Source organism: Carcharodon carcharias, chromosome 8 (genome assembly GCF_017639515.1).
Source record: "Carcharodon carcharias isolate sCarCar2 chromosome 8, sCarCar2.pri, whole genome shotgun sequence".
NCBI lineage: Eukaryota > Metazoa > Chordata > Chondrichthyes > Lamniformes > Lamnidae > Carcharodon > Carcharodon carcharias.
In genome coordinates, this window is record NC_054474.1 from 54,423,040 (window position 1) to 54,440,831 (window position 17,792).

Below are 17,792 nucleotides of genomic sequence, written 5' to 3' on the forward strand. Positions count from 1 at the left end.
AGTCTAAACCAGGAATTATAAATTAGAATACTTAATTCAAAGTAAAATCATGTACAGAATGTGAAATAAAGTGAACCATCAAATCAATTTGAAAAAGTTTACTGAAGCACATTTCCATTTTACAACTTATAGTAAAAGTCCAAAGGAATTGGACTATTTTATTTTTATTTCAGCAATTTCATGCTTTTCATTGTGTCTCATCTTAATGTAATCCTTTCACATTGCATATTTCTCCTCATGATTGAATATGAATGATTTTGAGTTGCACAAGGTGCCTTATGGCTTTCCTGATAGTTAAGTGACTGAATGCACTGAATTATATGGCCTTGAGCCCAACAAAAACTAGCAATTTTCCAAATTCAAGTCTGAACTGTACTTCATTAATTAAGTGGTGATGAGGAGACTACTGTTATCCAGTGACCCTATGCTGTGACTACAAAAGACCCTGTTCTTGATTGTTACCTAGTCACTTTTGTGTATGAATGTTGGTGTTGGGCTCGACTGTGAAGCCCTATAGTCAAGTAGGTGAGTGATCCTCCGTCCCCTAGACTTGCGCATGAAAAATAGCCACTTGGGTGAGGAACAAGAGTGTAACTGGCATCATGGCAAGGTACCCCAGGATAAGTAGCATTCTCCAAAGGACAACAGAAAGAGGCAGAAATTAGTGAGATAACAGGGGTATTTGTCATTTGCAACATCCCAGTGGTGGGATTTACTACTGAATAGCTAGCTAAAAACCTACTCCAGTGCTTAATAACTTATATTATACATAAACATGTATAAATCTTTATCTCGGCAAAACATAAGCTCACCCAAATGGCCAAATAATAGGTAGTTTATTAAAATGACCACTGTCTAATAGTTCCCATTATACTCCATCTAATGTTTCCTTTGCAAATCAATTTGACAAGAGGTTATTCATCACAATTTTGATATCTAAACTGCATAATATGACTGGTAATCTGGTAGTTACTAAACTAGTTACTCAGAGGCATAAAGGATAACAGTTTATAGGATGATCTACCTAAGGATGTGAAGATTTGTGGAACTCTTCAAAATCTTCTTTGCAACCTCATAACTGTCCTTGTGTTAAATAATATAATTTACTGAGGTGAAAGGTTAATGCTTCTGACATACAGGATATTACAGTTCATGCTTTGGAAACTCCATCCACCATTAAGCTGTTTTACAATGCAGCATTATCATTGTATAAGACAGTTATTTTCATCTTAGACAAACAAAGTTGACATTATACAAAGGATTATAAGTTTTAACTTTCCAAATAAATTTAAAATGCTATGATCTAATAAAGCAGGCTTGTCCAACCCGCATCTCGTGAGCCGCATCTGGCCCCTGAATCCCCTCTATGCAGCCCCCACGGAGACAGTTTTCAATATGCCGGTCAAACAAGTAAGTTGGAGTAAAAGATGTTACAAGGAGCTGCTCCTCCAATCGCAGGCCACTCCTCACCTGCATTTGCTGCTGATGCAGCAAACGCAGGAGAGAAACTGTCTGTGATTGGAAGAGCAGCAAATACCAGTGGCGGTGAGGAGGGTGTGTGGGGAAGAAGCCAGCTGGTGCGTGTCTGTGTGTGTCTGTAGCCAGAATTTTACACTCCCCCACTGGCGGATTTTTAGCTGGGGAGAAGCAGCATGAAATTGTAGGGATGGGATTCCCTCCAGGTTCTCGCCAACCCTGACTACACAGCGATTTTACACTGGGGCGGGCAAGGCCTTGGACAGGAACCTCGCCCTTGCCCCAGCTGAGGCCCTTAAGGGCCGTTTCCTGCCCAGCCTCAATTTTTAGGCTGGCGGGAGGATCGAAGTTGCATGGGGAAGCCAGTACGTGCACATGTTTGAGAGTGAGAGTGTGTGTACATATGTGTGTGTGCACGTGTGTGTGTGTGTGTTTGTGTCTGCCTTACTCCCAGTCTCAGGTCTCTCACTCGCTCTTACCACTACACACCAACACATACTCTCCACTCACACAGTGGGTGAGGATGAGTGAATGAGCACCCTGAGGCTGCGAGTGCGCCGGACACGCACATTCTGACCATCTCATACTCTGGTCATTTTTATTAGTTGCTCTTTTTTTCAACTTAACAATTTATTGCTTTGACATTGCTTTATGTTTGCTCAGCAAGCTATTTATTTTCTTAATACTACAATTTTTTTTTAAAAATTCATTTTAATGTTGTGCCAAACCTTATCTTTCCAATATTTGCTCGTCAGCCCCTTGAGTGAGAAAAAATGGAAATGTGGCCCCCCGCCCCCCCCCCCCCCCCCCCCCCCCCCCCCCAAGTGAAAAGTTTGGACAAGCCTGTAATAACGGAGAGAATTTTCTCCCCATTGGGGGGGCAGTTTGGGAGTGGGCACAGGCAGGCGCATAACCGATCGCTGCCTGCAATCGGCTGTGTGCCACCATTTTGTGTGGGCGGGCCAATTAAGGTCTGCCTAGTGTGATGCACAACCAAAAGCGCTCAGCGCTACCTGTACACTGGGGGAGGAGGGAGAGTCGGGGCCTGTGCTCTTTTGTACATGCACGCAAAAGAGCGCAGAAATGTCCCTGAAGCACACAGACTTGTCCCCTCATATGACAGTGTCGCATGAGCTGGGACATGTCAATGAATTTTACTAAAAATTTTTGTTACATTTATAAACCTTTCATGAAACTTCATCCCGCCTGTGGATGAGGTTCCATGAGAAATGCGAAGGCCGCCTGGGCTCTTTACCTGCCCACCAAACTTAAGGTTGGACGGGCAACCCTGTTAATTATTTCAATTGCTATTTAAATAGCCTTAATAAGCCTTTGACAGTTCAGCGGGCACGCAGCCAACTCTGGTGCATGCCCACCAAACTGAAGATCGGAATGACACGTGATGACGTCGGGGCACACGCCCAATGTCACCGCGCATCATTTTACGTGTCGGTGAGTAGGGCCTGCCCCTGCACACCAACCAGAAGATTCAGGCCAGAGGATTGTTGCATAATCTACAGTTTGAGTGTAAAAGATGAAGACAGGGACTGCAGAATATGAGGTACCTATTATAGTTACTTCACATTTTTACTGAGTGTACTCAAATAGATGTGTATTACCAAGGATTGAAATTTACAGTAACCAAAACAATAGTTTGGCCTGTGAAATCTAAAATCCATGAAGGTTCCTGTGCTACTTGCTTTGCCTTGTGGACAATGTAAATATTAAATATCTGCCCTGAGATTCTTGCTGTAAGAAAAAAACATAAGTGCACTGTGGGTTGAATTCTGTTTCGCAAGCTTTGCTCTGGCGTAGACGCTGACCTGCTGTGGATCACAGTGCCACTTGATGTTCTTCTCTTTATTCAAACCAGCAGCATGAACAATTTTAGACTGCAGAGTAAATATTTGTTATTTTCCATTGATTTCTGGTGTGCACAAAGGCAGCATGTTCCAATTTAAGCAGGGTGTCAGGAGGAAATTGCTTCACAAACCACAGCACAGTTCCTGAGTTCATTTCCTTTCAAATATAAAAGAGGATCTGATTTTATTACAGTGAGAACTCTGAAATCAGACAATCAAAGACTTCAAGTTTAAAACAATGAAACAAAAAATGTATTTTGTGTCTCTGTACTGTAGGTGTGTTGCTCTCTGTGCAGTATCACATGGTATTGTAAGATGTATTATGATCCCCACAGAGATTGATAAGTTTTTTTAAAAATATATCAATTCGCAGTGACCAAGGCAAAGAATTGCATGACACGATTTCATGTTTTAAGACTGTTACTGTAACAAATCAACTAAGGCCGACAATGACTAAACGTTACTTAGTAGGCAACTAATACACTAAAGCACAGAAAAGATATTCCCCCTTTAACTTAACACAATGGAAAACCCCATGTTTATACATTATACCACACTCTCCGTAATCTTGTAGTCTTAAGTTTAAAGTCCAACTCCTTCCGGCCTTAACATGATCCCTTCTTCCTGCTTCGCCCAGGTGAATCTTCCAGTGTTCTTTTAAATTAAACCCTCCATTCTAACCCTTTGAACATAATCGAATGGACTTCCTGTTGTAAAGTTGTACCTGGTGATTCTGTCATCTCCATCTTTTCACATTCCTTGTTTCCTAGAACATTGGTTCCATCCTTATTAGCCCTTTGCTTGGTGATTAACCCAAAAGCAGTGATTTTCTCCTGCTTGGCATAGCAGCACCTATTGTGGGTTCTCTTTTCCCAACTCCTTCAGACTGACTGACTCTGAGAGTCTGCAGCAGTAAGGCCAGCTGCCTTTTCCTTTGTGTCCAGGTGTTGAAGCTCGCACCTGACTTTGAATAGGTTTTGGCCTAGGCCCCCTGTTTCCATGGCAACCAGGTTACATGGGTTTATCACCATGCATACCATTCCCCCCCCCCCAATTCTAGGGCATTCTGTTTTACCTTTAAATTACAGGAGGCAGTTTAAGACATAACAATCTTATAAATTCTAACAGTCATAACATATGCCAGTATTAAATTAATAAGCTTAATCATTACCCCAATAATCTTACCCCTGCCTTCTTCACGGGGCTTTTAAGTAAGATATGTCATTTTAAAAAGAGATCCAGTATTTGTTCAGCAGACTACACGAGAAATGTATCTAATTTACAAGAGGTGATGAAAGCACGTGGAAATTAAGAAGTTTGAAGTGACAGAAGGCAAAGTACTAGAGATGCTGGAAATCTAAAATATAAACAAAAATGCTGTAAATTCTCAACAAGCCAAGCAACAGCTATGGAGAGAGAGACAGCATTAACGAGCTGGATTTATGAGTGGGGGTTCTGAAAGCAGAGGGCAACCACCTCTGTGGTCTGTGGGACAGAGGGCTACATCTTGTCAGTGGCAGCCAATTAATTGGTGGTCACCCACCCCCAAGAGCTGCCAGCCAGTTGAAGGGCCAGCAGCTCTGCAATGCCATTGAGAGCAGTGGCCATTGCTGGGACTGCAGCTGGAAAAAAAGGTTACAATGGAAGGACATCACCCTCCCAACCAGGTAATTGGGGTCTGGAGGCACTGGGGCCATTCAGGCAGGTCCCAATGTGAAGCAAATGTTGGTGAGAGCAGGTGGCACCGTTGCTGCCAGGGAGCTCCTCCATGGGCCACAGAGTGGTGAATAGGAAAGCCTTCCCACATGCACTGGGAGGCCACCAGTGTTTACTTGGCAGTCTCCCCATGTGGTGGAGGGTTCCCCTGCTGCTGGTAAAATTCCAGCAGCTGTGGGAAGTGACTCTTAATTGGCCAGTTAAGTAGCTTAATTGGCCTTTGGGTATGAAGACTGTCTGCAATCTTTCCTGCTGCTGGCCAGATCACATGATGACAGAAGGACAATGGGTGTGCCACTACCCCACCTTCCCTCACCATTTTGTGGGCCCCCTGCCTCCCAGCCTGTCCCCAGAGTCTTGGTAAAATCCAGATCAGTGTTTCTGGTCTGTGAATTGTTTGTTCAGAGCCTGTTCCCCATCCAGTGAGATATGGCTGACATGCAACCTCACTTAATTTATCCACTGTTGGACCATATCCCTTAATACCTTTGAATAATAAAAATCTATCAATCTCTGATTTAACCTTTACAATTGACCTATCATCAGTTGTCCTTTGCAAAAGAGAGTTCCAAACTTCTGCCACCCGTTGTGTGTAGAAGTGTTTCCTAATTTCACTCCTGAAAGGTCTGGATTTCATTTTTAGACTACACCTGCCATTTCTTGATGGACCTATTTACCCTATCTGTTCCCCTCAATATCTTGAAAACCTCAATCAAATCATCCCTTAACGTTCTAAATTCCAGGGAATACAATCCTAGTTTTGTATAATCTGTCCTTATAATTAACTCTTGGAGTCCAAATATCATTCTGGTAAATCTGTGCTGCACTCCCTCCAAGAATAATTTCCCTTGGGCTGAGAGCAGCCCAAAACTGCTCACAGTAATCCCGTGTGGTCTAACTAGGCCTCTCACCTTTCTTAAATAACGAGCGTATTTTCCAATCTAAAAGAACCATGCCCAAAGGAAGGAACTAGACTTAGTGGCAGAAAGCTGGGCAACCAGGACTCGGCTTCAGTGCTTACCTACAATAATGCCCTTCTTTTCTCTCAGATGGTTTAACTAGTCAAGTAACGGTCAAGCTTATTTATTTAGCTTTGGGTATTGGGAGGCTGAAGGAAGTTCAGTAGAGAAGTAAATATGGGCATCCCAACTCATTGACACAGCTATTTCTGGATTTTGAAAGACAGATTGATAAATCTGTGGACTTCAAACCAAGAAGTTTCTCTAATAAAATGTATATTTAATGATGCTTCTGTTGCTTGAATGAAAATTAATCTTAAATTAATTTCTTGCTTTGTTATGAACTTCATTGTATTTGTAGTGATTTGCTCAATCACACCATTTCCTCCACCTTTGATGCCTTTTCCTCAGCAAAACCTCTTCCATCCTGCTCATTACCTTTGATACGGTCCCCCATCTTCACTCCATCAAGACCAAAGGGCACAGATAAAGCATATTGATGCAGAACCAATTTAATCATCCAACATCAGATCTGGTTGGACCACATCAAGAGCAATGAGCCTTACTCTGCCCAAACCACCAATCTCAATGGTTATTTCTGAAAGCAAAGATAACTCCTGTGTCCCTTTCTTAACTGGCAAATATCTGTTTCAGCAACTCTCCCCTCATTTCCAACACTAAGTGCGAAGAGCTGGTGGATTGTTTTGCCATCAAATTAGGACCATTCATTTAGCTATCTTTATTGCTTTCCCTCTCTTCATCTCCCATCACTTCTTGCCCCTTTCAGAGCATACTTGATGCCATTCCCATAAACAGTCGACCCCCTAACTTTTCTCTACGGCCTCATGCTAACTGACATTTTAAATGGTTCCATCTCTTCAGTTCCTCAATGACCTCACTTTTAAACCAATATTATTACCTCCTCAAAAATCTACTTCAATTTATCTACCCTCGCAAAGTACGCTATCCTTCTCCATCTCTAACCTCCCTTTTCTCTCAAGTCCTTAAATGTGATGTTGCCTCCAAAATCCATGTTCATCTTTTCTATAGTTACAATTTTGATTCTCTTCAATCTGGTTGCTGCTCTGTAATATAACTTAAGAGGCTCTACCTATGATCATAAATGACCGCTTCTGTGATTGCATCTATAGTGTGTTATCCCTTCTCATCCTTGTCAGCTATTCCTAGTTTTTGACATGCTCAACCACACCATCTCTTCAATTGGCTGTCCTCTGTTGTCCAGTTTAGTAGCATTAAAAACATTCAGGCCGGGATTTTCTGGCCCCACCATGGCGGGACCCCCCACAGGGGATGCGGTAGCCCAGCCAAAAGCCCATTGACTTTCGGCGTGAATGGATGATCCCGGCAGCGGGCAGGGCCTGAAAATCCTGCCCTTGATTTCTCACCTATCCAATTATAGCCAGAGCATCCCCAGCATAGGCTTCTCTTACTGCCACTGCACCTTTCCTCTGGATTTTGCCAAGGATATATCACTCCATTCTGGGTTGAACAATCAGAAAAGGAAAAATTCAATCTTCGTATGGTTCCAACTGTCTTACAGTAATAATTAAACAGCAAAAGTTAGAGGAAGTAAAATCACCAGTGGTCAATACTACTGACCTCCCTGACCAACTTCACCACTGGACCTCCTGACTACCTCCCCCACACCCACCCAATTATGCCCCCACCCCTGATATGCCTATGGAACCACCCAACCTCCCCTGCCCCCAACTACCCCCTCACTCCCTCCCCCCACGACTAGCCCGACCACCCCCCGCTACCTTCATCAACAACTCCCGCATTGATCACCACCCCCACTGAATACCCGACCCCCCACACTGACCACCCAACTGACACCCCAAACCACCCCAATGACCACCCGACCCTCTCCACTGACCAACCCAGCTGACCACCTGACCCCCCCACTGACTACCCCGCCCAATGAACATCCAACACCACTCACTGACCACCCCACCCAATGACCACCTGACACCCCACACTGACCACAGCCACTGACCACCCAATGCCCCCAATGACCACCCGCAACGCTGACTGACCACCTGACTTCTCCCAACCCACAATCCCCCCGACCCACTGACCACCCACCTCGACCCCCACCCCATTCTGCCCACTTACCTTATGCACTTATCTTCCCCCTGGCTTCTCAAAGTGGCTGGACCTTTAAACCTACCTGCTTTATGGCAGCTACTGCCGAAAAATAGGGAGCATGTCTTCCTTTCCTCTGTGTCTGCTGCACTTGACACAAGCCTTGGGAATCCGCTGCGCTACAAGTTTTCGCCCAGCCTGAGCAAACAGGTTGGGCGAGAAAGGTGAGGTTGCATTTTCATGTAAATAAATAGGAGCAGTTTGGCAATCCAACTGTGATTGCCACTCCATGGAAGTTCATTCAGATAAATGTCTTTTAATTAACTTAAAAGTGCTTTTATCAGTATGTCACCTAAAAACATGACTTGTGCAGTCATAGTCTTTTGTTGATGACATTGACATTAGTTTACAATTGCACCTGTAAGCTATTTCTGCAAAGGACCTCTAGGTATAATTAATTATGATACAATAAGCCTTTATTATAGAGTTATGGCCACTTCTATAGCCAAGGGGACAATCATTTACCAATGGTAACTCGAAAATTGCCAGTTTTTTCTAATATAGTTTTGTGGTCATAGCTTAAAATAATGTGGCTTTCTCCTCTTTTGTTGAGTACATTTGTTGAGTATATGTAACACCAGATGCCAGTGGTACTCTGCACTGCCACTGATGTCACTCACCCGTTCTCTGTTGTCTGCTGGTACTATTAGTATGCAATAACAAAATTATTTCTAATATTTGATTATATTTTTGTAATTCCATTACATATTTTGTCCCAATGGTAATGATATATAGACTGGTAGGGAGTTGGTTGTTTTTGCGATGCTTGGATTTGATCTTTCTGCAATTACTTATTAAACTTATAATGCAACAAGCAGTAATCCTCAAATATGCACTGATCAGAGATTTTAGATCCACAACCTATTTTCCACTTCTCATGCACTTTGTGGGTTTGAGTTGATGTCATCACAATTAAGGTACAAATTTGAATTTCTAAACCTTTCCCAATATGGTTTACCTTTGTGAATGAAGAGTTTGTGCGCTACTGATTTTGGATACTGTTGCTAATTAGAAAATTTGTAACAGAAGAAAATGTATCCAACATTATTTAAATTTTGATAAGAAATATAATTATTGTAATACATGTTACAATCCCAGCTGATGTTAATACTGGACAAGTCTGACCTCAGAATGAAACCTGGCTTGATAAATCCTGACTTTTTTTTAGAAACTGTAGAGGTAAGCTACTGAACAAATTCACAGGAGTTTGCTGATGAACTTCTAACAAAAAGAATAAAACATCTGTTAAACAAGAAAAATGAACTATATTACACCAGATAAAAAAAAGTTAGAAAGATCACAATACAAATGCAAGATGATTTCTTCACCTCAGCTATATCTTTACAGACAAATACAAATTCAGAAAGATAAAACAATTTACCATATCTATCTTATACTCTAATATTCAGGGTAAGTAAACGGTACATGTGAACAAGCTGGTGAACTGCGGACAGACGCTCCACACTCCAAAGTAAATGACACATTTGACCAAAGCAGATTCTACAGATTTCTCAACAACCCACCCAGACGCTTGTTACACTGAGTCAACCGGTCTCACTGAAACTCTGCCTTTCTCCCGAGGGTTTCCAATCTCCACGTTCAAAGAACTCATCTTGGAATTCTTGGCAAACGTCACTCCCATTCAGATGCCTTCAACAAGGATCCACTTCTGAGGTTCCAATCTCTCCTAACAAAATTCACCACTGCTCCAAAGGCCCGCAGTAAGGAGCCACGAACCGTTGGCTGCCTCCTCTGATCTTCTGGGCTTCTTTCAAGACCACTTTGCTTCAAGTCTGCTCCCCACAGCTCTTTCTTTAACTTGGAGCATTTTCCTGAGCTCCTGTTGTTTATCTTGACTCAATAGGATCTATCTCTGATCCCTGTCTTAGTCCCTGCCTGGGACCTTCTCCTGGGACCTCTTTCTGTCCCACTGCCTGATTTGGGACCTTCTTTTAGTTTGCAACCTTCTCCCTGCCCCACTCCCCGTGTCCTGCTCCTTGACATACCTTCTCTGCAATGGCACGTCTCTTTAGGTCACCTGACCTGCAGTTTTGCACTGTTTCACTTTTCTGCGCATACGCGCAGGGTCGGTTCCTGGCCTGAGGACGGTGAAATCAACAACTGCACATGTGCAGCCATCCTCCTACCTGAGTATGTGCAGAAGACCCGAAAACGTGAAAATATACAACTGCGCATGTGTGGCCACTTCCCGGCCGGTGAATGTGCAGGAGGCCTGAGGCCTGAGGCCTGCTGGGGACTAGAGTTCCATCCTCTGAACTCCCAACCTGAGACTGCGGTTTAAAATTAAGGTTAGTATCTGGAGTTTGTTACATACATTAATACTCTGCAAACTCAATATGTTGCAAGTTAACAAATGTGATTAACCATTCTTTTGTTCATTCAAACGGAACAGTTAGTAACTTTTCCCTGAACTCAATTATAACAATGCTTTCTGTTTTTCCGCAGTCTTTTGTTAGCAGAAGAATTTGCAAAAGCAATAAAATGTATAAACAACACAATTCATTGGACTATACAAGAACAGTTACAGTTTCCTACAAAGAAAATGTAAAGTATTGATGGGAATTTGTACTCTCAATCCAAGAAGAAATAAAGGTTTTATTGGTAGAAAGTGTTCTTATTAAATCTATTCATATTGACTGGTACTTACAAACCTTAAGGACTAGTGATAGGATCAAAAATGGAAATGGCTAAAATATCATCAATACCTGAAGCATTCATAGCTTCAGCCTCCTGTTTCAGTGAATCATGTGCATTCTAAATGATATCTATCAATGGGATTATTGAATTACATTTCTAATTAAACAGAAGTCACACTCATTTGCCTGTGGATACATTAATATTACATAATATTATTTTCCTTCGCTTGAAAAGAATCAAGACGTAATTAATTTCTGCTAATTGTTTATTTTCTATTTTGCACTTCAACTAGAGAGGAATGGTTGTAGGCATCTACAGAGAACTGGCCAGCAAAAAGTTTAAATACCGTACTGATCTGGATGTATTATAATGCATAGTGCTATAGCTGCATCAAACAACTTTTACTCTTTCCTGTTTCTATCGTAAATGATTTGAAGAAAAAATAAATACTGATTTTTAATACATATTTTATATTTGTTTGACGTTTACTTAACAACAGAGCTTAAAAATGCTTGCAGTGTTTATAAATATCAATACTAAATTGTGAAAATTAAATAAGCTGAAAAAAATTTTGGGACCATAATGCTACTCTAAAGGTTAATGTAATTCCCTATTGAGACTAACTTCAAAAGACATTTAGGAAGTTATAAAAAAGTTATTTATAGTATAGATAAGCCAATACCCTTAAAAATGCTATGTATTGATTTTCACCATTGATGCTGGATCAAAAATTTAAATGACAAGGTCCACTGAAGGAGCTGTTAAAAATTAAGATTTAACTTACACAACTACAGTCTGATGCTATTCAGACTAGGGAAAATTAACGTTTAAAGCAAAGAGGATGGGGAAAATTTAATGGCATTGTTAAACTACAGATACTAGTCCATCACTGATAGCGTGATGTGGAGCTGGCAGAATGGGATTTCGTTGTCAGTCCCATTCTCATTTGCCCACCAACAAAAAGAGATCTATGCATATACACAACTGCACTCTCTGAGAGCGTAAGCAGGAATATGAGCTCTTTTATATCAATGAAAAATAGTTTTAAAAGTTCTCAGGACATCCAGTTGGACCTCCTGGCAACCTTTTAAGGAATGAAGTTATATTGTCTCTCACCTCATGGCTTCAGTACAATCCACAACCAGGTTGCTGACTCACCTCCGACTTATACTATTGTTTTTGTGTTAGTTTGCATTGAAAAGCACTCCTATGTTTATATGAAACTAGTAGTTTAATGTCAATATCTTTAACCTGTGGCTGGATTTAAAAGACGTTTCTTTATTCAAAATTAGCTCAATTAGTCTTGCTTTGTGCTGAATCAGCAAATATGCATTTTTCTATCATTTGTTTTGAATGATCTGAATTGAGAGTAAATAATCCCTGATATATTTATGAAATGTGTGTGGCTATAGTATAAGAGAATGATAGGCTGGTAAACAGGATTTTTTTAATAATGGTCAATATTGTTTTTAATGTCTTTTCTAATTATAATGCTGTGTTGCACAGATTTTTTTCTTATTAGTCTATGCATATTTCTATTAATTTTATTGACTTGTTAAACTTTCTTCCCCTCCCTAAGCTGTTTTTTGTCATAACTGTAATATTTTCTCCCTTTCTCTTTCTCTGAACTATTTCTCTCTGTTTTCTTCTGTCATCTCTTCCTTTAGAACAAACAGGTATTCTCTCTTTTCTGCTTCAATTTGTCACAGTCTCTTGTCTGTCCAGTTAACCATTCAGAATTTAGATTTGTAGTTTTCTCCATTGCAAATAGTATTCATCATACAAAGGGCTAAGTTCCCTCTCATTGGAAGTTTGAGGACAAGCAATAAACAGTTGAACCCTTTGGTCACTGGTTCAGTAGCCGCAGAGGTGATGGCCGCGAAATTGGACAGGTCCCAAAATGGCCAGGGGAAGCGTGAAGCGTGATGTGGCATTGCCCTGCGCTCATTGCTTTTAATGCAGGCCGCAAACAAACTTTGTGCTGCCTGCTTATTTAAATGATTTGACATGTAACCAGCAGTAAAGGCACTGTTAAATGGTTGTATGCTTGAGCAGAGGGTGCAAATTGTGAGAGGCTAGCACGAGTTAAAGTTAACCATGTACTACTTAAAGCCAGTGTGTATATCTTAAAGGGGCTTCATGGCTGCATCAGGTGCTGAAAGTTGTTCTACAACTGAATTGTGACCAGAGAAAGACAGAAGAATGACAAAATATGAGAGAGAGTAGGCTTTTCAAGATTATTTGAAGCTGAATTGGAGGCCTTAGTGCCAGAGGAGGAGAAGAGATATCATCTATCCATTGAGGAAGAGGAGGCCCGCTAGAAAAACTATGCATAGGCAGTGGGACCATATAGTTGTGGCAGTCAGTGCTAGGCATCTAGCATCCAGGACATGGATGTAGTGCCGCAGAAGTTCAAATACCTCACATGAATGGTCAAGGTCAACGAATGCATCTTGAAATACCACATCCCACCAGCTGCACCTTTAGCCTCACAGCCTGCTCACCCTCATCACTTACCTACCAACAATCTCAATCAATCACAACTCATACCTAACATTCATAGTTTCATCTCACTCTTACGCACTTCTTACTGCTGCAAGTCTCACACTCACATATCACAACTTGTACGCTGTCAGCTGTTCAACCATGTCACATCGCCAAACATATTGCACCACATTCACTGACACAGTTCCCTCTCAAGGTATTGCATAACCGGAGGCACCAAACCTAGCTGGCAAAGCTGCACATTCTTGCTCCAACGGAGGAGATACCAGTCACTATTATAGGAGCGACCATGACTGAGATGTAGAAAATGATGATATCCTCATAAGTGATCCTCCTCCTCACAACCTACTTGTCCTTCATCCTACAATCCTACCCTTGTGCCTTTTTCCTTCAGTTAACCAAAAACTGCAACCTCATCAGGCAGGGACAGCAGGAAGACAGTGATGAAGAAGAAACACCATCACTCCCTTTCTTGGCAGCCACCAGCTCAGATACTGACATTGCGTACTTCAAAGAATAGTTTGGAGATGGGATCTGCATGTGGTGAGACACTGGGCACTGCCAGGGTTGGGGGAAGGGATCGCGCAGGTGCCAGCTCATCAGAGGGAAGAGTTGCACATGAGTTCTGCTGCAGAGGTCTGAATTGAGGACTCTGATAGGGCAGTCTGCTGTAGCGGGCTGATAAATACAAGTAAATGCTTGGTTTGTTGACAGGCCTACCAGAAAGCTTGCAGTCAATTTCAAGGAGCACAGAGAATTTGCCATAAACTTGGCATAAGGCTTTGCACAGAACTTGGAGCCCATCTTTCCAGTCTGGAAATGGTGGCCACCTCCATTAGCACAATTGCAGATCGAACCAAAATGCAGCAACTGATAGCTGATGTTTCAATTACATTGCAGCACGAGCAGAAGCCACTTAATATTTGGGTGCTGCAGTTGAAGCTCAGACTGAAGCTATGCAAGCTTAGCTTGCTGCCACAAGCATAGACTGCTCTCATATAAGTTTGGCTTGCTGCTGTGCAAGCTCAGATCACAATTACAAGTACCAGTGTTCAAAGCGGCTTGCGGGCTGTTGCAGCAACCAGCAATCTGCCTCCAACATATTCCAAAGATTGCTGAGGTGCTGCCCCGGGATAGTGGCTGCATGGAGCATGAATCTGCTGTCCTCTCTCAGGATGACAGCATTTGTCCTCCCAGCACTGCCACTTCACTGGTGCCTGTGCTATTGTCTGACAGCTAGACAGATGAGACTGCTGCAACCCGTGCCAAGAATGATGCAGTCTGAAGTTTTCTAGGGTAAGAGCTGCTTGAGTTCATCCTTCAAGGCCACCTGCAGTCTACCCCTCTGAAAGTTATTAGCTGTACTAGAGTAGCAATATGTAGAAGCATTAGAAGAGACAATGTCACAGGGAATGCAGAGGGGTGATTAATTAATGTTTGTACACAATATAGCATGGTTTGATTTATAAATTTGGTTTCCAATGTTTATTTTGTGGTGGCTTTTATTTTTGAATTTTGATCAAGAGAATGCTCTGATATTCGGTAACATAGGGAAGGTAAGGCATAGGACTTGTGGTGAATAGAGAGTGGGGGTTGTGTGTACTGGCATCGCAGAGGCATGAGTTGACCACAGATAGCCCAGCCAGAAAGGGACTGTTGGTTGCCTCCTCCCTTCCTCCTCCTCCTCCTTGTCCTTTGCTGTTTACCATATAGCTGGTGATAAGGGCTGCAACCTCACGATGGCAAGGTTGTGCAACAGGTAACCATTTGCAGAGCGGTCCAAGCATTGTAAGCATCTTTTAAGCACCCCAATGGTCTGCTCTATCACATTTTGTGTGTCAACATGGCTTTCATTATATGCATGCTGCCGACTCATGCATAGGTTGGTCACAGTAGTCATGAACCATGTGGTCAGCTGATAGCCCTTGTCACCTAATAGCCACCCTCTGATTTGCTGTGGTGGCTCAAATGCAAATGGTACAGTGGGTTGCAGCAGAATGAAGGCATCCTGACTACTGCCAGGATATCAGGCGTTGAACCGCACGATATGCTTGATGTGGCAACACACTTGTTGGAGGTCGAGGTAGTGGAATCCCTTCGGTTTCAGTAAATCTTAGCGTTGACATGTGGCGCCCACAAGGCAACCTTGTGAATCTGCAAACTCACTCTGTTTGCTTCTCACTGGCAAGAGAGAAGTCAGTTCTCTTGGAATACAGAGCCTCAGTGATTTCCATTTTGAAACAGTGGACTGGGAAATGTTGCAAATATCGCCTGTTCCAGCCTGGAAGGAGCCAAATGCATAAAGGTCCCTGGCCATAGTCACCTTCACTGCGACTGGCAGTGCCATCCTCGCCCTATTCTGCAGTTGAATCATGGCTACAGTAGGTGGTAGATCTCAGGAGGAAGTCTTTACTGAAACTGAGATATCTGACAAACTGTTTCTTTGAGGTAAGATCAAGAATTGCTCCCTGGGCTGATATGGCCTCCTGCTGAGAGCCCTTCTCCCCTCCTCCTCCTTCCTGTTCCAGCACTTGTCCTGTTCTACATCTCTTCTCATGCTCTGTGTCACAATGTAGCCCAAAGCAGGTGCATACTACTGCTCTACTGGGAGCATGTGGTTTGTGCAGAATTCCCAAAGTCAGGAGAAAGTATCTGTCGCACCACTCCATGTAGACTTCAGCAACTTTAAATAACTCTAGAAACCACCAAACACTTCTACAATCACAGCAACAGCCAGTGGAAATAAATCAGCTACTAATCTGAAAATTAATGACCCCTTTAAATTACACAGGTATAGGGTGGGCAGTGGGGAAGTTCTTCCTGCTGCAGAACATATATTCAGCTGTGCAGGATTAAGGGAGTGTGCAGAATTGAGCTGCAAAATGGCAGCTCTGGTGTCAAATATTGATGTTGCAATTAATTTACTTCTGGGTCAATACCCCCTGCATATGTATTAGTGCCCTCACAAAAATAGCATCCAGTGAAGCTAGCACCAGAAGTGTGCACCACGGACACCATTTTGGAGGCAAAATGGAACACACTGGACCGAAAAAACGGGAATTAACAAACCAAATTTCGCAGCCGATGAGTTTTGTCTGTTCTTGACTGAACCACTAGATGGTAACAGTGTGCAACAGTGAAATGTCTCATCTAATCACTTTCTGTAGTCTGCCATCTCACCTGTCAGCTGAACTTGGAAGAGCGGCTGCAGACGAGTCAGCGGCTCTTTGTCCAGGCTTCCAATTGATTAAAGAAATATGCTGGAAACACCAAGAAAATGAAACCAGTGAAACACACTGCCACTTAATTATCATTCTATTTCATTATTATTTTACACACACTGAAATACAAATATTTGTATACTCCAGCAACTCCTAATTATTATACTGTAAAATCAGAACATCTTGTACCAAGGGAATAATATAGACAAACATTCATATGAATGATTGTAATTATTACATTCCTCACATATCTGTGGCTTTACTATATAAAAATGATATTTCATGCAAATTCAGATTTATTTAAGGTTACTTGTGTTTGTATGATTACTCTGATTTAATGTGAATATGCTTTTAATATGTTGTGATTGTATTTATATTTATTTGCAACATGAAATGTCTATGGTTTGATTTTTTTTCTCTGTAAGTGCAACTTAATACAACTATGGATACAAAGCTTACTGCAACATCAGCGATGGCAATGGAATTTCAGTTAACTATAGAATGATGCATGTTATTTTGAATTGACTAAGGTTTGACAAAGGAGCTGATCGCTTGTCATGGAAATGTGCAGATAGGAGAGTTAAGATTACATCTTATACATCAACAAATGTTTTCAAAGGTTTTACTGCAACAATATTCTTTATTTTAATTCAAAACAATTTTAATCTGAATATTCTTATTTTGTCGTTGTCAACTATAAATCTGCTTTTGCTTAATTTGCTTACCTCAGTTGAGAGGTGTGATTCACGTGAAGGGCCTGGGATGATTCAAAATGGGTAACCACAACACAATTTTGTATGTAATTGCATTTCATATTTATTTAATATTTTTGGGCAAGTGCTAACGATCAGAAGGGAGAGTGCTGTTTATACAATAGAGTTTGCAGCCGTTACACCAACCGAGAGGGTGCAGTCTTTATATGAGGAAGGGAAGTGTAATATTTACACCTAGAGGAAAAATACAGTAGTTACAACAGCAAAGAAAAAATGGCCTTTACACCAGTAGAGAGTATGCTGCACTTCCACAAGCAGCGTCCAGGTGCTGGATCTTCCCATCTCAAACCAGGGGGGAATGGAGGTGGGACAGCAAAAAAAAAATGGTGCTAGCAGCCTGTGTGCTGGTCTGCTGCTTCATTCCTGACAATTTTCCCAATTGCAGGAGAAGAGCGGGGAGGTGGGCTAGAAAGTAAAATTGGCTGCTTCATTAATTGGGCAGACCTAGGTCATTAG

The 17,792-nt window shown here is 41.9% G+C and overlaps 1 protein-coding gene across 3 annotated transcripts in view; it reads left to right on the plus strand.

The window, feature by feature from the left end:
* Positions 1-17,792, plus strand: part of ppp3ca (protein phosphatase 3, catalytic subunit, alpha isozyme) — a 501,801-nt gene that overhangs the window by 463,443 nt on the left and 20,566 nt on the right. Inside the window, exon 13 of one of the 3 annotated variants that reach the window (XM_041194272.1) lies at positions 10,646-10,694. The exons of the other annotated variants lie outside the window; for them this stretch is intronic. Within the exon in view, the coding sequence (XP_041050206.1) occupies positions 10,646-10,656 (11 nt within the window). The 3' untranslated portion in view covers positions 10,657-10,694. Of the gene's footprint in view, positions 1-10,645; positions 10,695-17,792 lie in introns of those variants that run through there. 3 annotated transcript variants of the gene reach the window in all.